The sequence below is a fragment of the Pungitius pungitius genome, chromosome 2 (assembly GCF_949316345.1).
Source record: "Pungitius pungitius chromosome 2, fPunPun2.1, whole genome shotgun sequence".
NCBI classification, from domain to species: Eukaryota; Metazoa; Chordata; class Actinopteri; order Perciformes; family Gasterosteidae; genus Pungitius; species Pungitius pungitius.
The window spans coordinates 10,881,281-10,907,032 of NC_084901.1; the positions used below are offsets into that span (position 1 = coordinate 10,881,281).

The 25,752-nt window shown below is 45.7% G+C and overlaps 1 protein-coding gene across 7 annotated transcripts in view; it reads right to left on the reverse strand.

Annotated features, from left to right (window-relative positions):
- Nucleotides 1–23,148, reverse strand: part of nav3 (neuron navigator 3) — a 129,538-nt gene extending 106,390 nt beyond the window's left edge. For 5 of the 7 annotated variants that reach the window (XM_062560377.1, XM_037461598.2, XM_062560376.1 and 2 more), the window contains exon 1: nucleotides 22,714–23,148. In XM_062560377.1, coding sequence (XP_062416361.1) covers nucleotides 22,714–22,950 — 237 coding nt within the window. In that variant the 5' untranslated portion in view covers nucleotides 22,951–23,148. The remainder of the gene's footprint in view (nucleotides 1–22,713) is intronic. The other 2 variants (XM_037461599.2, XM_037461597.2) reach the window with 1 other exon arrangement.
- Nucleotides 23,149–25,752: the final 2,604 nt, after the last annotated feature.

Sequence of the window (25,752 nt, forward strand, 5' to 3'; positions counted from 1 at the left end):
ACTCATTTGGCTCATGGATGGATTCTCGATCGAGACCCTGAGCTCCCCTTGCTGCAGCGGTACATTTGACAGAAAAATATACAGTGTAACCTATGCTACTTCCTGGAGTGCTTTTCAGTATGGAAGACGGGGATCCAGATGGAGTCAAACCTCCCGACCACGTAAATCAGCGCTTGTTTGGATTTCATGAAAAATGAAAACCACCATACCCACAAAGCCCCCTGCCTTGCTCTGTCTATTTTTTAAGAGCAAGAAGAAGTATAGCAGCAGACGAGAGCCTGACATAGAAGCCAAAATACACCCGGATAAGGTCAGACAATGTGAGCTTTTCGATACAGAATTCCTACCAAAGGGTGACATCTAAGGTAGAATGCCAGTTAGATGCATGCTGGGGATTATTAAACTTTTATAGGTGATGTTTCCAGGGTTTTTCTAAGAACCAATACAATGAATTAAGCTCTGTAAAGCTGACGTCATTCATTATGAACGCTAGCGCACTTGCTCTGTGGGTAACTTGAGAGTAACTTTTCATAGGAACATGGGCCCCCCTTCCAAGGCTGTATGCGGTTCTCTTTACACATCCATGCTTTGTACAGAGCCAGCCTCCTGCTACGAATAGCCCTCCGAATGGGATCAGTCTTCACAATGAATTTTCTGCAAGAAGAAGCCTTTCCCAAGAAAAGTCAAACTTTTCCTCAAAAGAGTAACAGCACCGAGCTGCAATCCTACTCTTGTATGATCATTGTATGATTGGGACGGTGTGCAGTACTCTGTGTCCCTGCTCTCCTCTTCCATTCCCCAAGCAGAGGCATAACTCGCAGCACCGCCGCTCAGATCTGAGGTCAGCCTCGAGCTCCTCCGTCTGCAGCGCGGCCAGTGGCTCACTGCGCCTCTGGCCTCAAGTGGAAAACTACAACGTGTGTGTTTGAGACAGGGTCGCAGCAGTTAATCCTAACAGCCGCGGCGTGCCGCGCCATGTCGTTGCGTTCGAAAGTGAGCGGCTTCACGTGCTATGAGTCCTGCATCAAAGCAGAACATGCTGCTGTCTGTATTACAAAACCCCTTCAAAGCAATATCTTGGTCGATTCCAAAAATTTGAACCACAATTGTTAACAAATCCCAAAGTTTCAACACAACAAAAATCTGAACGTATGGAGGATACAAAAGGGCACATCTGTTTAAGAATTTGCCCACTCCCAAAATAAAGACTTGAGCCTAGTAAGAACTGGCTGTTTTTGATGAAGAGGTCTTTTTTGTCCATGTCCTTCCTCTCTGCCTTTACCATACCATCCATCATCCACTGTGGTCACCGCAAACTTTCGACTGAAATATTCTTGGCCTCACAAAAAAAAAATAGCCACCCCAAAAAAAAATCAATCATCAGTAGCAACATTTGAACAGGCTTTGATGGGGGGCGCGAATGGAGGAAAACTCCTTTTGCTTTTGCAAGCGATGATTTTTCGTTTTCTTTTTAAGAACGTGGGCAACCCCGTAATTAAAAACCCAGACTGTTCCACATGCGTTGAGGCCATGGGACGTCAAGAAGTCTCTCTGCAAGTGAGACAGTAACCTTAAATTTATTTTAGAAAAATCAAATAAAAACAGTAATTCATTTTCAACAATAAAAAGCATTGCTCTCCCAGGGGATGCTTTGTAAGCGATACGCTCCTCTCCGATGGAGGTTGTTGAATGCGTGGGCCCCTGAAACCTTAGACCCCGGGGCCACTTAGTTTTTGTGGAGCGTGTCAGAAATCCATCCTTCCAAAAGGGAGAAAGCGATATTTTGCAGCGACGGGGGAATTACCCACATCACCACAAACCTCATCTCAATACCCGAATATATAGTGGATCCAGCGAGAGGGGAGGGGGTTGGGGGGGGGGAGATGAAAAGAGAAATGATGTGAGTTATATCACATGAAGCAACGTTCCATCAAAGTCAGCTTGTAGGGACCGAGAGGGAACAAAACCAGCTGGGTCGTACACTCAAACGCACGCTAGCTCTGATTTGGAAAGGCCTCGGCCCTTGTATTTGTGAGCAGGGTCAGTAGCTCTAGTTGAAGTGGAATTGTATCCGTTTCCCTGGTGACCAGTGCCGCCGCAGGAAGCAACATCTGGCACGACTGCTTTTAACCTTGACTTGCCCTTTGCTCTCCAAAACCTCTGTAATCACCTGTGCTACACAACAGGTACTCTAAATAATTGTCATGCATGGCAGAAAGAAATCAGCTTTGATAGAGGTGGCTGGTTAGAAAATGTATAATATAAGTTGTATTAGCTAGTTTGTGGGAGGGTGAGACATTCAGCTTGCTTTTCACCCGACGCTTCATTGTATACTTACAAATGAGGATTGTTAAAAAGGCGGGATATAGAAGTAGTGATATTACCTTTTAAAATGAATATATGCAAGGAAAGTAAAGGGAACTTCATATGAAAGAACGTGTCAGTGTGTCTTTCACTCAAAGGGGCACATTTTTGACATTGGTAAGCATCTTGTTAATAATCAGTCAGTGGATGAAAAATCAAACCCAAAAGCATCAACATCAACCTGTGATCAGGAAAAAGGTATGTTTTATCGTATCTAAACCAAGAATTCCAGTAAGCAGGTCCTCTCACACTGCGCCGCTGAATGCTCACATTGCTCAAAATGTGCATCACCTCCAGTTCCTTCCGTACCCGACTAGTGACGGAGGAAGTTCCCGGAGCCAGGGAGGCCTCAGACTGGTCAGGTAAACACACAGTGACCTCGGCAAACAAAGACAGCTATTTGGTGAAAACAGGGAACTCGTCTCTGGTCTTTTGAAGCTTGGGAGGGCAGAAATATCAGCGAGCTCTGAGAATTGCACCGTATGTTGTCACTGATTTTGGAGAATTTTCAGACTGCAATTAAAGCACATTAAACATGAATGATTCGGAATAATATCTAATATAATGCTAAATGAATCTATGGAAAGAGATAAAAGCCTCATGTTCGTAACCTTAATGTAACAGGTTGATGTTTTATGTACATCTGGTCCTCCAATATTACTGTGTTATCTAACGAAAACAAAGCCAATATACCAATATTCACTTTTAAAACAGGGGGGTATTGTTGACATAAAAAATAATCACACAGTGTGGTCAACACAAATTTTCCCTCTTAGAAAGTGAAATTGCTGCACAACCTCTACAAATCAAAATCAGCTGTCAGCTTTGCATGGCTGCAGCTCACTACGGCTGTCAGTCAGACATTTGTCTGAAGGTGTGTTTGAAGCTTCCAGGAGCTGTGCCAGCACGCAGTCCTCGGGGGTCGACCTTTTCCCCCGTCCCACTTGTCCAACCAAACCAGTTTCTGAACCTGAAGATGGTACCCCCACCTTACCACGAGCCCCGCAGGAATGCGGCAGCCGGCATGTTGGAGGGCTGTGCAACAGTGCAGCACATCAAAGGCTGATATGCTCAATTAGTTGTGCACACACTGAGGGACAAAGAGCGCTGGGCCGAGACAGGGGGACCTGCTGGGGTTATGGAGGGTAAAGGCCGAAGCAACTTCCTAGCAATGTCCCAGCACTAGTGCAAGTAACGAGAATGCAACTACGACTGATTGATGATCACAGCATCAATTAAAAAGAATCATTGCTCAGCCGTTTTGAAGGGCAATTCCTCTCCAGTGGCAGAGGGTTTCGTCTATGAACACCAGCGCATCCCTTTAAAGCCATACGGACACATGTGAGGTAACAAAAGAACAAGGGATGGGAAAGAAGAGAGCCGAGTGCATTAGTAACAAAAAGAGTAATGAGGATTTGATTGATTCTGCCTTTGGGGGGGGGGGGGGTACAGCAGGTCGTGTTGGGGTTATACCACGCAAGAGTGGTTTGAATATTGTTGCCACAAAATCAACTCACTTTTTCCCCTGAGAAAAATGATACAGGTGAATTTGTCCGGTGGCATTGGTGGAAAATCAACGGAAAGGTCGTTAAGGGGGAGAAAATAGTGGCGATTAGTTTGACTTCTCGACCTTTTACCATAGTCTCATTCACAATTAAGAAGGACTTTGTTTGACTTCCAAGGAGCACTCCCAAGTCTTTGGCTTTCTCACCCTGTCTTTACATTTCGGGGTTTGCCTTGATTTGCCTTGCCTGATTCTCCCCGCGAGACGGCGAGCTTGTGTGTGTACAGTATGACTGAAAGGAGGCAGCAGACAAGCCTCTGCTAAACCCAATTGCATGCCATAAAAGATGAATGGCTTGTCTGTGTAATTGTCAAAAGGATTTACGCACTGGGAACAAACCGGAGAAATCTTTGCAGAGCGGCGACGCTGTCGAACAAATTATGATTTGACAGCATTCATCCTGTTTTCTGTTCCCTTCCCTTGCATATTGAACAATGCAGAGGTTCAAGTAACCATGTTTGTTACACATCATTAACCACGGCATCATGTTGCGTTGCAGCTAATGCACTGAGACAAATCCCCTTCCCTCCAATGTCACTGATAAGCTCCCTCTATCTCTTCTATCACCTCCTAAAGATGATCTAACATTTGTCTCATTAGGATATCAAAGTAATGGCTCTTTGTCTCATCCCAGCCAGACCCAGCTAATTGAATCAAGAGCAAGACAGCAATCTAGTAAGTGTGTCAGTGGATTAGTAGGGCTTGTCACCCCGGTAACCCAGGATAAGGAAGTTTTTGCCTCCAAATGACTGCAGAGCATCCTCGCTCAATATCTGCCTGATCCCACTTCCTTCCGGAGGCAAGCGGGGAGATGCCTCATCTTTCCCAATATGCGTCAAGCAGGAAATGAGACCAAACATGAGAGTTCACTAGCACTGCCCTGCCATTGTCAGCCTGTACATCTGATGAAAATAGGAAACGTTTCATTTGAAAAGGGAAAGACGACCTCAGGGTGCCTCTGTCTGTCTGTGAAGCTTTCACACCCTCCTTTTATATAGTTTGCTTCCACAACTTGCCAATATCATCCCCCTCTCCTTATGTTAGTGTCTTACGTTCTTTTGTTTGCTCCCGCGTTGTGTGAAATCATCAGCAGCTGACAAACCTCTCGAAATGAGGGGAGAGTGACTTTGGCACAATGTCCCGCGGGCTGCCCACATCAGGGCGCGGCGGCGGCCTTATCTGGTATCTATTCGCCTAAACTGGCCACAATACCAATGTATGGGATGAGAGATGGTTAGTGTGTGAAGGCGTGTTTTTCCTTTGGCTTTTGTTGTCCCATTGTCTGTTGGTGGCTCTAATTTGTTTGTTACCAGAGGACTTTTAATGGAAGGAAAACCTACCCGAAACAGAGTTTTTTGGGTGGGGGCTTTAAGGAATAGGCCCTTATCAACTGCGTGGAGGTGTTGACGCAAAATGGTAGCACATAGCAGGGAACATGTCCACAGGAGAATGATGCAGATTTACTCGAGGCGAGGTATATTTTGGAGTCTTTTTTTACTTTGTATTCCTTGCTGCTTGGTTCAGGAGGAATCTGAAAACTCCCTAAAAATCATTAACTCTCTGATCCCTGCCAGTTCTCTTCCCCACGTTTCCTTTCTCATGAACTCCGTCGGTGTCAACTCAAGCTTCTCCCAGGGGCATCTTCCTCTTCCTCCTCCTGCTGCTCCATCCTCTTGTGAGAAATCGGCTTCTGCACGCTCAGAGAGGGGTTGCAACACACGAACCCCGGCTGCCCGAGGCAGTCCCGCCTGGATATCTTCTCAGCGGTGTCTCAACTATGGAATTACATCTTGGGAATGTGCTTAACGGATGAATGTGGAGACCTGGAAATAGGGAGGATAACCCAGAGGCTGATTTGTGGTCTTCATTAGGAGCAGGTCTCATAGATACCCGATTCTAGCCTATTTCCTGTTTTAAAATCTGCTATAAGGGAGCTAAAGGAAAGAAAAGTTCAGTTCTATTGCATTTCCAGGTCTAACACGTGTGCGGTAAGTGCTTTCAGTGATTCATCTTTCAACAATATCTACCCTCAGCTGGCGTGACGAGCAGCCAGGTGCAAAACCTCTCTTAACTGGGATGAGCGCACAACAACAAGTCGGGTTTGCTCAGCGCTGAACTGCAGGAGGTGATTGTAAACGAGCCGGGCCAAGCTGGATTTGGCGTTTGGACGGGTAAATGCGGCCGAGTCTCGAGTTACACAATTTGAATTTTTAAATTGAAATGTCAATCCACATGTTTTGTCCACATCGACGACTTTTAATGCTGTGAAAACATGATCATATAATTAATCAAACGCCATAACTCATGGATCATGGTACGTCTGTTGCAGCCTCCCACTTGAGGGCAAAAGACAGAGTTTCAGTTAGTGATCAATCACACTGACTGGTGTGGACGCGTCAGGTATTGTCGCGGGTGCTTTCATTGCAGGTGGGATTCTGAGGAACCCAAGCCGACCACGGGAGGAGACATCAAAGGGCAATGGACACACACACACACACACACACACGCCACGTTCACAAATGTTTAACTGGCCTGTGAGGTTTAACAGAGTTCTTTCAACACACACCCACAATAACTCTAAAGTACCAGGACTGTCTTTGAGGTGTATCTTATCTTGTCTGCCAGCTCTCTCTTACACACACACACACACACGCGCACACACACACACACACACACACACACGCACACGCACACACATATACGTACGATAAATTCAAGTGACATGTTGTCTTTGTGGAATATCTTATTTCACCTGTTAACGCTCACACTGCTATGTTTGCCTTTGTGGCATATCTTGTATCGTCTGCACCTCACACACACACACACACACACACACACATTACAGAAGCAAGGGCTGTCTCTGAGATACAACTCAAAGACCAAAAAGTATTTTCTAAGAGTTCTGGGCTGAGCGAGACGGACTGTGAGCTCCGTTAGCATCACAGCGTGACTTCAAAATGCACACGCCAGACGGCTGTCAGTCTGTCAGAGCACGCAGAGTCCAGTTTCTGCAAAAGGAATTCAAATCATAAAGAAATCGAGTACACAAATACCAGGAACATGGTAGTGTATTACTGAAACCTCCTGCTGAGGCGAATCCACCAGCCGAGGTCTATGCATCATTCTAAGTGCGGTTAAAATAGCCAAATAATATATATAGCTATTGAGTATTATAGTATAATACTAGAAACATGATTATGAGAAATACACTTAGAAAACAATAAACAAAAAGCTTCAACAATCACAGAGAAGTTATATAAGACAATAACATATTAAAAAGAGAGAAGGGCAAGGACAAAAGAAAGCACAAAGCAGGAAGATGTTTTCTTTCAATGCAATCTCACAGAAAGGAAAACATCAGAACGGCACATTAAGCAGCAAACTGCTCCAGCCACGGTGTAAGAAATAGGTCTCTTACAGATAATGCAGGTTCATTACAACTTTGACTCTGGATTTGCCAATCTTTTCATTCAGTTCTGACTAACATCGGAGGCAGGTCTGGGAACATGGCAACGCTACCAAAAGGCTGCTGGAGCGAGAAACCTCTGCGGAAGCAGAGGCAGGTTGTAAACATGCTTACAGTTGAGCCAACTTATTACACTTACTCTATTTGAAGGTCCAACTGGAAGTGGCCTTACCTCTTCATCCTTCAATGCCCGTTCAAAGGCCATGTAGATATATATATATAGATATATATATATATATAGATATATATATCTATATATATATATATACTTTGTGAAAACATCTATTTTTAAAATATAGTTTTAACTACATGTGGAGTACAATAAAATACGTATTGATGGGAATGATGGAAAAAACAAGATAATAAATAAAGTGGAGTCATTCTTTAATTATAATGGGGACATTTCAGGCTTCCCCCATTCTGGATGGCAGCCAAAGCATACACTAAATACCAAAGAATTTTTCCACTCATTTGCATATGAGTTTATGTATAAACTATAGTAGTATACATGGATGTTTTGTAGCAGTAAAACAGCTATATTTGTGATGTATTGCCTTTTATTAAATAGATTTCTCGTCAATAATTTAACTGAACTGTAATATGGATCAGAACTACTCAAACTCAAAAAATCTGCACACTGGCAATGATCACATTTAAATTAGCACCAATGCGCCCTCCCTTCAAAACACAATCCATCAAGAATTGTGAGGAAAACTGCGCTGTGTGTTTCCTCACTGCGTATTAAAATGCCTGAAAAGTGCAAAAGGGATTTCAGCTTCCCATCAAACGAATGCTGTCAAACAGAGGTCACTTTGCTTTCCACACATCAGTGGCGTTTCCTCACAAATGTCCTCCTTAAATATTCCAATTAAAATGACATAAATCAATGTATTAATCTTACTATACAACAGGCCTGCAGAAAAAAAAAGAAGAAAAGAAAACATTTCTGCATTCTTGGGCGAAACTGACAGAACGTCTGGATGTGTGCCATGTGCTGTCTGGGCTCTAAATGTGGTAAACACTGTTGCTATGAAACCGTTTCCAAGTGGGCCTGCAATCAGTGGGGCTGTGTCCTTAACCCCACATTGCTCCCATCCGCAGTGTGTGAATGTGTGAATATTGGCCAGTTTCAATGGCATATGTGTATTATGGGGTGCAAATGGGCGGTTTTATGATTGAGTAGTCTGGAGATGAAGTGATAGAGAAAGGCGTAATACAAATTGTCACTAGTTACCAGGGGTCACTGTCTGGCAGCGATGAAGGTACCACACTTTACCTATTTCTGTAGATGCTTAGATGTTTCACAGGGTAAAAAAATACGTTGACCTGCTGGTGGCCATAGAGGAAATGTTAAGGGATCTCCAAATTCATTTGGATTAATCCTCGGGGGAACGAGAAGGCAACACTGTTGTAATCATTGGTATTGCCCCAACGTGTTGCCATATCATTCCTAATGACATCTAAAGTAAGAATCCCCACTCCATGAACGTGTGTGTTTACTTGAAGCCAGTTCTTGGTGCCTCCCTCTCGCTCGGTTTCCAGGCCCTGACTGCTTCCAGGCGCTGTCCTCTGAACTAAGTGGGGCCTCGACGCTGCTAATGTTCCGTGTATCTGCCTGACCGAACTAACAGTATATTGTCTGCCTGAGTGAGGGTGTTTCTGTGAAACGTTGGGTCACCGAGTTGGAAATTCTGACTTCTTGAAAGGAATAATACAATGGAGCAGGCCTCAAAGTGATTAGACCGAGTAGGAAACTCTCTCCACCCCAACTTTCCTCTAATCTGACGTCAGCACCTCCCGAAGACAGAAGCGGATTATTTATAACTCGTTTCTATTGCTGAACGCAACTGTGATCTTGAGCCCTTAGGTTTTCCTGAACAAACCAAGAGCTTCTGTCTCAGTAGACAAGACACGGGACAGAGGCTCCACTAGAAGGCTCCACCGAAGCACACTGAGCATGGGGATGAGGCAGCAGCGCTTCCAGATAAACAACCTTTATCACCTGGACCTGGGCCTGTCGGTGCAAAGAGCAGGCAGATCTTTCACCATCCTCTAACTTCCCGACATCTAAAATAGTCCTACATTTGTGTCTCAAAACACGTTGCGTAGTTCCGTGACGTGTTTCAAACGGCCGGAGAGGATCTGAGGTTTTTATTTATCCAGTGAAGGTTGACAGCACGGCATACATTGGCACCAGCTCCTTACTTCATGTCTAAAGTGTTTCACGCTTTGATGTCGGGAGGATCTGTTGGCTGCAGAGCAGCTCCAGAGATGACTCAAAGGCCCAGTGCCTTGCTCAAGTGCACTTGTGCAGACGTAAAAGCTTTGTAATTGAAATGACCCCATCCCTGATTGAATCTGTGACCTCCGGCCTCTGCCTTTTTTCTCAAGGCTTATGCGACTGAATGAAGACACTAGCTGTGGAAAGTGTGTGTGTGTGTGTGTGTGTCTGGGGATGGTGGCGTGGTGGAAACTGAAGGTGAAAAAAAAAGGAAAGCTGCTCTTTCACAGTAAAATCTTAAATTTAAAAGCTTAGGAGGAGGCTGTTGACCGGATGCCAGACAGTAAAATCAGGAACAAATGCCAACTCCTAACTGCTTCAGGGTGAGCGTGACTTATCAAAAGCCTGCAAAGAGTATGGTCACCGGAAAAAACTTGACTCGGCTTTGCTGACGGAGACTTTGTGCTATTTCTTTAGAGGACAGATGGAGGCTCGCCTCTAAAGAGAACTCACTGTCGTGGCGCAATATTGAACATAATTCCACATGACATCAATAAATATGTTGAAATATTTAAACAGATTTGCCCTAATTGCACCCTTTCTGACCTCTGGATGCAATGCTACCTCTACGCCGACCACTTCAGGCTTGCGTTAAAACAACCCCAGGGATAAATCCGCGTGTCAAGTTCGCTCGGGACGGTATCATACCGTCTACCGCTTCACATGGGTGCCGGAGATAATCGGCTCGGAGGCCACTTCCAAGGCAAACATACTTCCACCCAGCGCGGCGAATGCTCCAGCGTGAAATGCCAGCCGAGATGTCTTGAGCTGAGGACAGACGTAGTGCAGCCACGACGTGAGCTGGCTGCTGTCTCAGCTCCGTGTCTTGAGGACAGCGTTGGAAAATGTACCCATAATTCCATCTTCATGTTCCACCCACCTCTTGATAGACCGACTGTTTGCTTCAAAATGACTCACTCCGGCTTAAGTGTCCCTGTTTCCTCTTACAACCTTGTCTCTTAGTGGCAACCTCTACTGAGGCTAAGCACTTAATATGGTTAAAGATTATTTTTCACCTATCGCGATAGGTGTGATTCTTTTCAGATGAACTCACACAGGGGAACGGGAAAAACACAGGTCACTGACGGGGGCACCTTACCTGACCGGCTGTGTATGGCATGTAGCGTTAAAGCGCTTTGAGTCAGCCCTTTTACTATTCACAGGCTCACTCAGTGAAGACTATTTTACATTTTTTGCTTTGATCTCTTATGTGATACATTTGTCAAACTACACTGAAGCACTACTATGATAACAAAACACCCCTCTCATGGAACCGGAGAAGAGAATTTAACAATTCATCTTTAAATCAGAAAAAGAGACAGACGCGTGGCCCTGCTTTGACTTCTGCAATCCTGCAGTTAAAGTAAACACTATGTCAACACAATTCCACACACACGAAAACCCTAATCGGTGTGTGTGGAATTGTTGGAAGTGTGTGCTGCTTTTCCCGCCGTCATGTTTCCCGTTACCCTTTCACAAGATGAAAAGTTTAAGAGAGCGTGCGATGCGAGCTCTGCTGCTGTTGCCAAAACCTTGAAAATGTCAAATTTCTGGCAAACGCTGATCACCTTTAATCATCATATTGTGACGGCACTTTCCCCCTTCAGGCCTGAGCGGTGCAATGGTGGTGCGGGTGAAGCCTCCACGGCTGTTTGAGGATCCACTATTAATAAAATGCATACCGCAATACCTGCTGGTGCTCTCCAGATAAAGCTGGCAAATTCCCTGTGCAAGTACCTGCCAAGGTTTGGGTCTCCTTCTCACCAGGGCAACCCATGCTAAGGCTACAGCAGGCTCTGAGGCGCTGCTGTGACATTTTCACTGTCTGTAGATGTCATATATTAATGGAATAATCTCCGAATCCTGTTGAATGTGGTTTGCAGCAGTTACTGTATGTGTGGGGCTCGTTGCATCACAACTGCTTTCACATTGGGGTTTTGAAACGACTGCTCGGAGCTTATTTTGCAATAACGAGTGGTTTACTGGACATTAGCTGCTACACAGCTACCGGCTAAAAACGCTCCCTGTCTAGTAATATATATGTTTAAGAAATCTAAACTGTACGCAGGACTGCATCATCTGGAGATAGCACCCACAGGCTACAGTAAGATGTTGACAAAATGTAAGCAGACATAGACAGTACATACACACAGTTGGCAACTATTGAGTCTACAGAAGAAGCTAAGCACTAAGATCAAGTATTTGGCAGTTCTGAAGGCGGATTGCATAACCTACAGTTATTAGAAAAACACACACACTAGAACTATTGGGCCATAAAATCCGTTAGCAAGATGGTGTTGAGCATACTAAGCAGTAAAAATGTCTACATGCTATTTGGCCAAAGGCAGAAGAACCCTCCAAAAATGGGGGTGTTATTAAGAGTAAACAACTCTGCTATTAAAGAATTACAGGCCGGGCTTTCAGCGCCATGTGCTACTCTAGAGTGGAGACCTGGGAGAACGAGGCTTACACCCACCCATACTTAAGGCATTCGCACGATCCTCTCTTTTTCACACACTGGCATCTGCACATGCATACACATGCATATCGACACATACACAAGAAGATGGGCTGCTAAACGCTTTATTTTTGGACACATGAATGCATGCTAATTGGTAGCATGGAGTGCATAAAGGGTAGACGCTGCAGACTGCAGCAACCACACAATATACAAAGTCAAAGGTTTGCACACACTTTCTCATTGGATAACAAGGGGTGTCCAAACTGTAACTTCTTAATGTATTCTAGCCACTTTTATTCTGAGAGTGAGAGGAGGGGATTGCTCAGTGGGAGTGCAGTCGCTAATGGACTAACCATATCAGAAATGAGAGGAGGTTTGTCGTATGTGGGAGAGGACCTTACCCTTCAACCAAAAAGTCCTACCTCGTTCTTAGTTTCTCTCACATGTGGTGGGTAAAAAGCCCTGTAAGGGACTTGGCAGCAGACAGGCCAAAGGCCCAGTGAGACCAGCCCTTCCTCCTCCTGCTCAGTCAACACATCTGGGGAGCAGCACAGTGATCAGGAGGAGAACCTAAACATCCTGGTGTACAGCGCAGTCAGCACAAAGACCGGACCCTGCGGCCTTAGTTTAGCGCAGCCAGTCTGCCTCGGTTATGCTGGTGGTACCGCACTAAAAGGTTCTCCCCCAGGTGCTTCATACTAATAACCCCATCAGATACATGGGAACAACATAATGAAAAAAGCTTGAAAATTCACACTGTGATCAACTCTGTGTAACACACAACACAAGAACATGGCCAGCTAATAGCAATATTCCAGCATCTGCCAGTATGCCAGACAATGTGGCTGAGGAAGACATTTCATCATTTGCACATTTCCAATAGGGTCTGTCCAAAAATTTGGATCGTTAGTACTTAATCCCAAGACAAATGCTCGCTGTCTAGCTCACAGAAATGACTATCAACCAACGGCGATCAGACGAAAGCAAGGGAAGAAGGGTCATCTGGCGGTTTCTGTACTTCCATAAACCTGCTCACACTCCAGCAGTGTGAGCAGGTTCTCTGTTATTCGCTGTGCATTGGGCCAGGTTAAATATGATCAAAGACAAATACATACCAAATAAATGGGCCTCAAAAATACTTGCTCTTTAGAAATTTCCAAGGAATAGTCCAAATTGTATCTCTGTATGGTATCCTTGACACAAAGCACCTGGCTGACAATGCACCAACCTCCTGGCTCCTGGCTGATGCTTTAAGACTTCCACCCACAATCCACTTCCTCTCCTTCATCCACTTTCACGTCCATCTTTCGCTATACTCAAATGGCTTGGCTCCAACTGTGCCCTGGAGAATATTTAGCCGTTCAAATCTGCAAAGAATTGTCCCTGACACAAGTATTTCTCCTTTTCCTTTGCAATCACATATATACCTTTCATCTTCCTGATTTGCCTCAACCCTCCACTCTCTTACCTTCAGTTTTTCTCCCCACAAAGCCACAGGGTGGGAGCCAGATGCAACACATGTCGGATTGGTTCATGGGCAAGTCGTCTTCTGGTGAAGTACCGTACATCAGCCTCTCCACATGAATCACATGCACGTTGGACTAAAATAACAGTTTCTATTGCTTTTCCTTGACTGATCTCCCTGGTGCATTTTACCAACCTAAGTTGAAATTATTTACAATTGATCCTCCAGTACTGGCATTTAACTGTGGTATTGAACATATGTGATATCTTATTTGTTAATGTTGTTTATTTCCTCAAACCCAAAATAAAGCTTGGCTAAGTGTTAGGGTACCCATGGGAAAAAAGGTCTCTTATACACAAAAAAACATGAATCTGACCTGTTGATAAAGTGTCAATAACGTAAAAAATGATTACACATATGAATCTCTGTGTTGCTATAGATAGAAAGCTACTGCCTGGTGAAAGTAGCATTGAGCAATACAAAGGTACAGCTGACTTTGTTCAAACAAGCTGTTAGAATGACAGCTGAGAAATAGAGAATAAATAGTCCTTCTGTGGCAGGGAGAAAAGAGATTCTAAGCTAAAACATCCGTTGGTTATCAGCTTACGCGATGCCACTTTTAATAATTGCAATTCAACAGACCCACTGCTTGTTGAAGTGACAATAATCATGGGAAAAAGGAAATGAGCAGAGCTACGCAAAAGTACCATTGGATGCATCAACAAAAAAATGGGTTGGTACGAAAGTAGGAGCTTTCACATGGGAGCAACAACAACAGCAGCCAGTATATAAAACCAAATTCCACTAAAACCAAACTCCAATGTGCGCCTGGAGACTGTGAGAAAACTTGCTGCGGCCCAAACACCAGAGCTTTGTTGGCCATGTGGGGAGGCCAATGGAGGGAGGCGGGAGAGGAGAGAGAAAAGAGAAAGGGGAGGGTAGAATAAGGCTTCAGCTCTCTGGAGGCAATTTCAAGGGCTGGTAGTTCATGTTAAACACTCATTAATGGCGGAGTTAACACGCTTTATGGGCTAACCCATTACAGTGGAATGGCACAGGCAATAGGGCTTTGAAGTTGGTGTGGAAATAACTTTTTTATGGAGAGGTGCTTTGCACTTTGGTTGAAAAGAGGTCCACCTGCAGCCCAGAGGAAGAGCAATATCAATACATTAAAAGGACAATAGATCAGCCATGACACTGAATAATTGTAGCCTTCTTTTGATGGATGTCGATCGTTAAGACCTGGCTTTCCAAAACATAAGGTCCTCACACATGGTTAGATGATCTAATATAACGGGGTGCACTGAAAAGTCATCACTACTCAGCACACAGTAGATTAGCATTAAGTGTGACGTATAATCATACCTATGAGTGATTGAAACTCTCCAATGTACTTAAGTAACATGTCTATAAACAGTGGGAGGCAGCACAAACAAACCGCAGGAAGAAAGAAAAAAGACCGCGATTCAAGGCCAACTTCGTGTTGCTGTGAGACAGCACCGTTGAAAAACTCACCCACCGTGCCGCTAAGCATAAAAAAACTGCTTTATTATTTAAATTACTGTAAAAGACCTCATTTAGGTTTTTTTTTTTTTCTACATTTTTATTGATGCAGACACAGAGACACAGACAGTCACCCACAAGGCTCCAGTTGCAGTGGCGCAGCATGCAGTTTCACACTCGATTTACTGCCACCAAAAGGCCACGGACACATCAAATGCTGCGACAATACTCTGCAGACGGGCCAGAGGCTGTGGGGGTCACGCACCACTGCCTCAGCCTATGACCTCATCGCTACACTGGAACTGCCACGACCTGCATGATGTTACCGCTACTGTAACCCCGCCGGGGTAACGGCTGAAAGGCTTATTGACATCTGCCCCTCATTTTGGAAAATCTCCTGGTTCCCCAAACATTCTGCCACCTTATTTTAACTAGGAAATAGTTCTTTAAACTAAGGAGGAGCAACATAGGTTTCACGTGAAAAACTAGTTGGGCAAAGGATTATTTTTAATTGCGTTCAATTTTGTTATGCATTGTCTGGAATTAATTTACCCTCTGTAGCAGATGACATGACCTTTTTAGAAAGTAAAGTAAATTTACCGTAAAGAGGATCTGATGTTTGATCAGACTGGGGCCCTTTTTTACTCTCAAGGTAATTTGAAGACAAATCGCCTGAATGCTCGCTGCTAGTCAGATTAAACATATATATGACATATGAGAAATCGTAACAATTTCCATTTGGCATTTTTATTACCGTTGCAGACAAAATCCAGAAAATCTCATTAAATGTACATGTCTGGAATGAAAAAGAGTGGGGGCATCGATGCTGGTTGTGGGTAATGATGAGTCAAAATGTGAGGGCTAACCACTCCAAAGAAACATGTGTGCTCCCTCTGTTAAGGGCACCGTAAAAGCCTGTGCCAAGGGAGGCTACCGCATGGAACTACCACCCAGACTCCCACCAGAACAAGCTTTTTCTTCAAGCCATCTGCTCTGCGGCTCGGTTTGCGTTTCCTATTCATTTATCAAAAACAACCTACAGTAAACATGCAAATGTGGACCATCGCTGCGGGATCGATGCTGTTTTGCTGCTGTTTTCTGCTGTTCACATTCAAAGTGCAAGAAACCTTTACACCTTGGAACTACTCAAACAACTCCTACCACACTTTTCTACTCAGGAAGAAAAGTTAGGGCAACATGGAATCCAAAGACAGAAAAACACAGCTTCCTCTCGGAGCTCCTATTGGTTTGAAATAGAAGTTGAACTTTATATGTAATCCCATTCACCAATGTAAATAACAAAAACAAAAAAACATTTACAATTGGACGATTGGATTAAATTAATATTCAGAGAACTGAGGTAGAATATCTAATCATCCATGACCAGTTGTATTATTCTTAACTCGTGTGTTTTGTCCCTTTACTTCTTCGCTTTCTATGCCCAGGAAACAACAACGCTTCATACATGGCTATAAAACCGGTTCTGCTCCTTTAGCCCAGGCTCACTCTAAGCCTGTGCATTTAACTGTGAGTCAACACCACAGAGGCCGCTTGACTCATAGCACCAGGCAATCCCGCTCCGTGCCTGCCTGAGATCACCACCACGGAGCCAGGGCCCACGTTAGCTTGTGTTAGGGTGTTTGCTCCCTGTCCATCCCTTCCTCGGCCACTTTTGACACTGCTTGTTGTTGTTGTTGTCTCTCCCAGATGTCTCCCTGCAGCTGCCTGGGTCACTTTTGGACATGCTGCTCAGAGAGAGCTATGAAAAAGGTTGTTGGGGAGGAGAGCGGGGCAGGGGAGACAGCTCTGTAACAGCTGGAGAGACAGAACTGGGCCAGGTGCTTGTTAACGGAATCCTGCTGCTTTTTGCATCAAGAAAATAACAGGGGGAAGGATAAAAAGGTGGAGAAAGAGACGATGGTGAGGGTGGAAAAAGAGAATATGACAAAGACAAGGGGTGGGGGGGGGTAAAGGAAAACTACTACGTGATTTGGAGGGAGCGGAATAAGAAAGAAAGGACGTCTCAGGGAGGAATGCTGGGAACGGGCAAGAGCAGAAAGGCGGTGACAGCAGACAGGTTTGTGGAAAAAAAAGACAAGCGCTGGGAAGATGTGAAAAGGAGGGATTGAGCGAGGAAGAAGGACACAGAGGAAGCTAAGAAAACACAGCTGACGGAGGGACCGCTGACAGACAGCTGAGGGGAGACAAATGGAGGTGAAGACGATCTGCCGCCGCCACGCCGTGAAAAGCATGCGTGACCTTGGTGTGACCTCCAACGAGCAAGTGGGTGGAGCGTGAGGACAATTCAGACGCAGCTTCCTCAGCATGGGGCGATGGTGGCGCGCGGCGTGCTGCGCTGGGAGCTGCAAGGCTGGCGGTTTGAATCCCGGCTGCCCCATGTGCCACGTCGAAGTGTCCCCGAGCAAGACAGCTCACCCCTAATTGAGAAACAAACATCATAGAGGCCACTAGCGAGCTAGGGTCTGGGTCTGTAGTGAGTGTGTGTGTGCATGTGTGTGACGGCAGCCTGTCCACACACACGTGCCCACTTTCCTGCATCCAATCAGTCTTGGAATATAATGAGAGAATAAGAAAGCGGCGTGAGGCTTTGTTTGCATTCATCTCACTTAGTTGTTGAATTGTGGGTGCGGAGAAATTGTGTGTGTGTGTGTCCACAGGCAAGGCGGTGCATTTTGAATAGCGAATACTCAATCCCAGGTTCAGAATGGGTCAGCTTATCTTTTGTAAAAAAACTCCCATTAAAAGAAGAGCTGTTGGTTGATCTTACATTCCTCTTGAACGAAGCCTGGGACACCTAAAAAGGCTTCACTGCTGCACTCGGCTCCGTGATGCGACGTCTCTTGGTGTTCTGGAGCAAACGCTGTGACTGTACTTCCAGGAGAGAGTATTTTTAACCGGTGTGGCTGTACAGTAAACACCAGCCAGCCTGTGTGTTCTCACTCCGACATTTAAACATGACGGCCGACAGCAGACTCCGGGCCGCACGAAAAGGCAATGAAACACTGTGTGAAAGTAAAAAAAGCATGGGGAAGCATGACGGCATACAGTATCTCGCCAGGGTGGGGGAATTATCTAGAGATGCAGAAATCCCATTTGGTCTTTTCCACCTGGTCTTTTGTGTCAGACCACACTGCCATGTCCACAACTTGGATGAGGCAGAGTGGGCCGGGGTGAAGTCTGAACGGACCACGCAGCGTTGACCTTTATGCTACGGTGGCTAGGACAAACCAAACGCAGAGATCTAGACCCAAGCTCCAGCAACAAACCTGCCCCTTTTCCCTGTGCATGTCAGCGCTTCTAACCGTGGCAATTTCCACGCCAGCGCTCACGTCGTCCTAAATGACGAATCAATGAGAGCTAAACAGTCGCTTCGGTCCCGTGGCAGTGCGCCTCAAAGACTCATTCTCTGGCCTCGCTCACACTCATTAGCGTCGGCATCCACTCGCAAGACAAGGACGTCTCTTCAAGATAAAGAGTCCGGTACACTAGGAAACTGTTCGGACCTCTGTTTGTTCCCTTTGTTGTATGAGCTGTGTCTCCAGGATGGAAGGGCGAGAAAGGACAGAGAGTGAGTGAGAGAGAGAGAGAGAGAGAGAGAGCCCTGACCAATGTGCCGAAAGAAAGAATCGTCATTAATGCATTGCTGCAAACAGTTCAAGGTAAATTATGTCTCTTCAAAGATGTCCTTTAGATGCCTCAGAATGTTGACCACAGTTGTAATTGAGCTCAAACTGTTCATATGTGACACATTTTTCCAATGCATATGAACAGGTGAAAGCAGTGTGTTCAAACTGCCTTAAGGATCAAAATATTGGGAGTACATGGATGGTATATGGAGTATGTGGATGTATGTCATTTCCTTCTAATTCATATCCCTTTTAAAATAGTCTGCCAGGCTTCTTGGAAAGTTTGCAATCATTCATGAAAACAGAGAATGCGAGAGAAAGAGGAAAAAGAGGAACTGACAGTGGCAGGCCCACCCAGAGAAAGAGGGAAGCAGAGGCTTGTTTACATTCTACTCACTGGACCCCGACATCGTTCCCTGAGGCACTCCACCTCACTTTAGTACTCTGAACCCACCCATGATGCATCGGACAAGTAAAAATATGCAAAGACATGATTATTTTCCTCAGTGTGCACAGAGAAGAGCCCCAACAGGATGTTGTTTTGTTCTGAAAGTGACCGAGTGTGTCTGGCACTCGTCCATCCTTCCGGCAAACACTTGTATACTTATTCTTGACCGACAACATTCCGTGATAACATTTCCCTGACATGAGAGTCCAGCCAAAATAGCAGGTCGCGGGCTGGTGTATACAGTATGCTGCATTTCTGAGATAAAGACTTGCTCACCATATACATGCATGACTCTGTCCTGTTAACACACGAGAGGGCATGTCAGTGTAGACTGACGGTTCAGAATGTACAGGTGCTACTATAGCTATTGTAAATACCCCATTTGCTCTTGGGAATGTAAGTGCAATAAACAATACCGTGCTGAGAGTCAAAATGCTCAACTAATTAGCTCTTGGAAGATGAAATAACCAAGTGTTCTTCACACTCTGAGCTTGATTCAGTACAGGACAAAAACAAGCAGAGATCAGAGGAGCGAGCTCGTCACAGGTACAGTCACTACTTCTCATTTCCCACACAGTTATTAAACACACTTCACTCTAATGAGAAGTCAACCCGCACCCACACAGTTATTTAAGGATGACTAGAGATGGATCCGATAAACATCACGTCTTCTTCTGTCATGCTGTAGATCTATTCAAGAGGTGCGATGCAATTTTCAGTTCCACCACTGAAGGAAGTCACTAAATAAGTCCCGGAGCTGTTTGATTTGGGCACCAGCCAAAATAATTCTAGAATCAGTGGGGGCACCGCCGACACTTCATTAGAACCCGGTCGCCTCGGATGAGCTTTTCCTTCCGGCTCGTCGTCCCGTGGCGCCGGAGGCAGTGGCTGTCAGCCGAGAGGACAAGAGGAAGAACGGAGAGCTTACCTCGGGGGCGGTCTCAGATTGAGATTGAGAGGGCAACCTTTGCGACTTGAATTGAACTCGTAAAATCAAGCGAATGAAGTCAAAAGTCAAGTTTATATGCAGATGACCACGGTGCAAATCACACAATGTTTAAAATACAAAAACAAAGCCTGATTCTGGAAAGCCCAGCAGTACCCCTGAGTACTCGGGCAAACACCTCTGCACAGTTGGTTACACTCAAAAGCAGACACAACGTACTTATCAAAGTGTGTGCACTCGGCTAGGGGAGTGGATCTGAGGGTTTCTCCATCAAACAATATTTGCAGACTGGACTGAAAATGAGCTGAAACTAATTCTGAATGCTGTCTGAAGTAAGTCACGTCTAATAACATTAATTGTCCCTTCAAACGACATCGCTTGTCCTACAAGTCAGGGGGGACTGCAGATCAAATGTACGCTGTGTTTTTCCTTTGGACAGGATTGTTTTGGACTTCCTGCCCTGCGTTTGCTCAAAACAACATCAGGCCCGCTGTCTTCTGCAAACACCATCCCAAAGGAAAAACAAATCCCTTCTTCCTCTCCGCTTAGCTCCTAACCCTTTTATTTATTTTTGCTCGCTCTTGTGTGTTGATCATTCGGCTTGCACAGCAATAGGCGGCGGGAAGTATGATGATATTTTTCTGACGCACTTTGTTCTGCACGAGAGCCGCGATCAAATAAAATAGTTAATAAATGAATACATGCGTGTTCAGGGTTAAATACTCATAACCTCCTCGTTGACCAGACAGAAGGAATTTTCCAGCAACGACACACATCTTGAAATAGAAGAAAAAAAAGTTCCAGCTTTGGCAAACACCACCCAGGTTAGGATACGTCTACCCTCGGGCAAACAAGCCAACACATGCTGACTATCGTATCTGCATGGGGGCTTACTCCACCTTCTCTCCCTGCTCACCCCTCTTAAGGCCTGAAGTTAAGAAAAAGAGTTAAGCTCTTAAGGAACTACATAACATAATTAGACGGACTAATTACCCCCCTCCATACCACCCATTCCTCACCCACACCAACAGGCTGGGGCAGGAGAGCTCCTGCCCACAGGTTTCCCAAGGACGGTCGACTACAGTGCGCTGCACTGATTGTACATTTTGAGCAACTTCTGGGTGCTTTATTCTCAGGAAGACCAGAAGACTGCACCATAAGACGGGCAAAGGTAACAGCCACAGCCCCCTGACGGCATTTCTGTTACAGAGCAGCATGAAGATGATTTGCAAGCATTATTTTGTGTTGATTTTGCCGGCCCCTTTGGCGAAAGTGGTAGTGTTTCCGAGCATTAGCGTCCGTTTAGAAACACTGCGGCGGGGTCTGACAGTGTGCCCTGTGCCGTCCTGCTTCTGGTTCTACCTACCGCTGGAGCTCCAACTGCAGGTTAACAGGTGTGATCAAACAGAACCTGCAGGATTAACTCTCATTTTGTACAGAGGTGACAACAATGAGAAGCATCTAATCTTCTCCCTGATTTCTAGCGTTCCTCTGAGGTATCAGTATTTAATTGAGACCGTAACAAACAGTTGAACACAGGTAGAGGAGCAACGGGGGAGCCTGCATGAAAGGATTCTTTGGGAGAATATGATGCGAGATGGATGCTGACACAAGTCAAACCAGCATTCATCTTTCATCTTTAAACCCAGATAAAACACAACTCTTAGGAAACCTTTTAAAGGAGCGAGTTGTGTTAACTGAAGCTGCCAGTTCAGCAGCAGGTTAATGATGAACGCAGTCACCCTGCAGGGTATTTGGACCTGGCCACGTTCACGCTGGAAGAGTTTAGAGGCAGGGGAGGGCTGACGTGCTCTTTGATGTCTCCTGCCCACATTTCCTCTGGGTCACAAGGAAAGTCAGCAGCTTTGTACACTATGAAAAGTCCAAAAGCAGGTAGGACAAATCAGGATTAGAGAGTCTTTTATTTGTTGCTGTCTTTGTCGGAGCGGTTTGTAACGGCCAAACAGGAAAGATTCAGTTAGTGATCTGACAGTTGTGGATGGGGGACGGGCCGAGGCACCGCGGAAACTATTTGGCGGGGACTTTTGAAAACTCCTTCTTCCTCAGGACGGGGCCGACCCCTCCTTCTCCGTTTGGAGCCTGCAGAAGTGAGCCAAACCCTCCTGCAAGAAGGAAAGGACTCTGGCAGCTCCTCTGTTTAGTTTAGTCAACCACTAAACGATCTCTGCGTCTCTTAAGCCACATGTGCCGTTTTATCATGAATATGCTAAGGAAGCAAAGAGGGAAGGGATCTATCGGAAATATGACCCGTTTTGACTAAACACAAACACTGATCAATAAATCCTTTGCAGACTAGGTGGGCAGCCGAATGAGATAACGCACCTAGAGCGATGCATTAGTCATCTGGTTTCCCCTCAGTTGATGACCGACAACCAACTACATCATCCCACCACAGCGCACATGAGTCACCACCGTGTGCCTGAGCTCTGCTTCGGAGCTACACCTGCTCCAGCAAAGGCGCGCGCAAGAGAGAGAGAGAGAGAGATAGAGAGAGAGAGAGAGCGAGACACATCTACGAGTGTCATATGCAGAGCCATCACTACTGACCTTGCAGATCTTGCTCTCCTCCGTCTCTGCTCTGGACTTCCCCTCAGGTGTCCTCTGGTACCCGGACTTGATGGACAGCTGGCAGGAGAGCCCAGCACCGAGCTCCTGCTGCCGGGCGGCGTAGCCCTGCGAGGCGGCCGCCCTGACCGCGCTGGGGATGGGGAGCGCCGTGTGCACCGGCTTACTGCCCGCCGCGGAGGGCTGCCTGAGCTTGGAGGCGACGCCGACCACCGGCATGGCGCTTCCACCGGGGCGCGGAGATAAGGGCACAGGAGTGGGTACGGAAGAGTAGGAGAGGGTGGACAATTCTGTGGTAACTCCGTCTGATGTCTAGCACAGGAGGGGCAGCAGCAACTTTAAAGAAGAAGAAGAAGAAAAAACAGCAGTCTCCTCTCAGACTGAGAGGAGAGCAACTGAGCTCTTCTGTAGCCTCCAGTGAGCAGAAACTGAGAGAGCTTCTCCTCCCCTGCAGTTCACTCCCTCCTCCTTCTCCTCCCACAAGCAGCACTCCTCCCTCCCTTTCCCTCTCTCTTTCAGACTACCACAAAGTCAGCCAAAACAGTCAAGGGGGCGTGAACTCCTCTGGAAGGTACAACCGCCACCGGCAGGACCCTGATGCCTCAGACCTGAGCGCGACTCTCTCTCTCTCCCTATCTCTCTCTCTCCCGTCTACATCCAGAGTTTTCTTTTCATATGACAGAAATAGTGACAAAGTGAGAGGAGTAAAAATAAGTGAGATGGGAAAAAAAAAGAAGGAACCCCCCCCCCCCCCCCAAAAAAAAACAACCTGAAAGGATTCAGTGGTTTAAAAAAGAAGAAAAAAACTGGAATTCCAGTGCAAACAGCTGTAGGAAGGTCTTTGTGAGAAGGAACGGGAGGAAAAAAAAAGTAAATCCGGTCGCAGATCGCAAGTTGCTCAACTGGTTTCTACTGCTGCGCGTTATTTGTAGTGGCTGCACTCTCTCACACAGACGTCTTCCTGAATAGAGACAGTGAATGAAAAGATCCTTAGCTTAAACATCCGTTTTTGTTCAGTATTTAGAATTGTCAATCATTTACTCTTCAGGAGGTGGCAGAAGTCTTATTCATTAAAAGGAAAGTGTTTATCCTTGAAGGCCGGTCCGCAAAATACAGTCAGACACAAACCTTGTGTTTTTGGGGACCACTGCTGTATGTAGCTTTTCATGGTGCAGGTATTATCAGTGACGTGGATGTGTTTGGTGGTCGAGTAGAAGACAACTGTCTGAATGCTTGCATCATGGATGAAGGCATGTTCAGAACTAAACCTCAAGTTGATATATCATTAAGGGTTGGTCAAAGTAACCAAAGTGGAAATAGTGAAGCAAAGGGTTTGTTACAACGAAGCTCCTGCCCACAAAACTGCCTTGAGGCCGTTTTTCCAGAAAAACAACCAGAGGCTGCATTAGTGTGCAATGTACATCATGGAGGTGGAGGGCAGGAGGCTGACAGGATCCTTCACAAACATCACAACCACAACATTCTCAGCTCATTTAGACATCATGAATATCAAGCCTATCGCAGCTTTTTTTTTGTTCTCTGTTGGTTTCAGCAAGACAAAAAGTAGAGAGAGTTAATGCGGCGCAGATAGAAATGTGCCGTAGCCATACAACGCTGTTGGAAACTACATGTTTTCTATCAAACGCTTTGTTGGTTGGTAAGAGACAGATGAAACATTCTGCATTTGGACTGAATTAACTGGACACAGTAATATATGTAGCAGTCCCCCCCCCCCCCTTCCTTTTACATGAAAAGGAGTGAAAGCTTTATATTGAAAGACACCATGTGGTTCAGGTTAGGGAGGCGAGGAGATGTGCCGGAGTCAGAGGGGGACACTGCAGTGTCACGGCAAACCGGAACTTTTTAACACAACATTGTCTCATAAAAAGAACAAGTCAAGAGCAAAAAAGAAAAAAACCCTGGGCTTGTCTCACAAATGTTGCAGCTTCAGCGTTACTCCCTCCATGAGGCCTGCCGTGTCACCCCTTCTGGTTCCACAGCAGAGTTTGACTCACAGTAAAAGCTCAGTCTAATAAGTTCTTCTGAGAAATCAGTTCAGTGGGACATGATTCCTCCTCTGCTCTCTTTCATACTGCCTCGGTGCCTGTGACAGTCAATTGCCTTAATAGGGACGCTGCTTCCCCCGGCCCCAGAATAGCTGCTCCAGCATGTTTTCAATCACGCACCAGGGGCTATCATGACTGGCCTAAAACAACAGGATACCACCACGTGAATGAATGGCGCGAGTCCAGCCTCGACTTCTGCTGCCTGCCGAGCAGCACGAACCCGAGCGCCATTTGGCGAGGGTCCAACCTCGCCTGGATCGACGAGAGTCCCTGCCCACAGCTCACCGGCGAACCTCGGAAAAGCTCCTTCTTTTCTTTGATTAATATCTCTGAATATTTTGCAGCCAGACTGCAAAGCCATCAGCGGCAGTTGAGTCAATACCACTTTGTTGAGTCCAGGTCCAGTCCAAGAATAAGATCAAATTCATATAATTAGAATGCAAAAAAACACGGCAAACGAAACCCTTTAGTTAAAATCTCGAATTAAGAACTATGAGAGATGTGTAACAACATATAGTGCAACCCGAGCATTTCAACCTGAAGAAAAGCTCTGGTTAACATGCCTTCCTCTTGTTTTGGCACAAACAAGAAAAGGCATCACCTAAAATGAAAGCTCCTGTGTCTATTCCTGTGTCTATTCCTGTTTCAGGTGCGCAGCAAAGCCTCCCTGGTTTCCGGATAAACCACCACTAAATAGCTTTCCAGCTGAGTGAAGGCAGAAGGTGGAGGTGGCGTTTGGGGAGGGAGGGATGGAAGCCGGGGGGGTTGACACACTTGCTAAGTGCTCCACAGGCTGCCCATGAGACCACAATGCACTGTACACAAGTACACCTCTACGCACTGGGGGTCATGTTGATATGTGTTTTGAACCCTTGTCATAAGTACTCAAACAGAGCCCTTTATGTAATAAAGTACTGTTATATATATATATATATATATATATATATATATATAT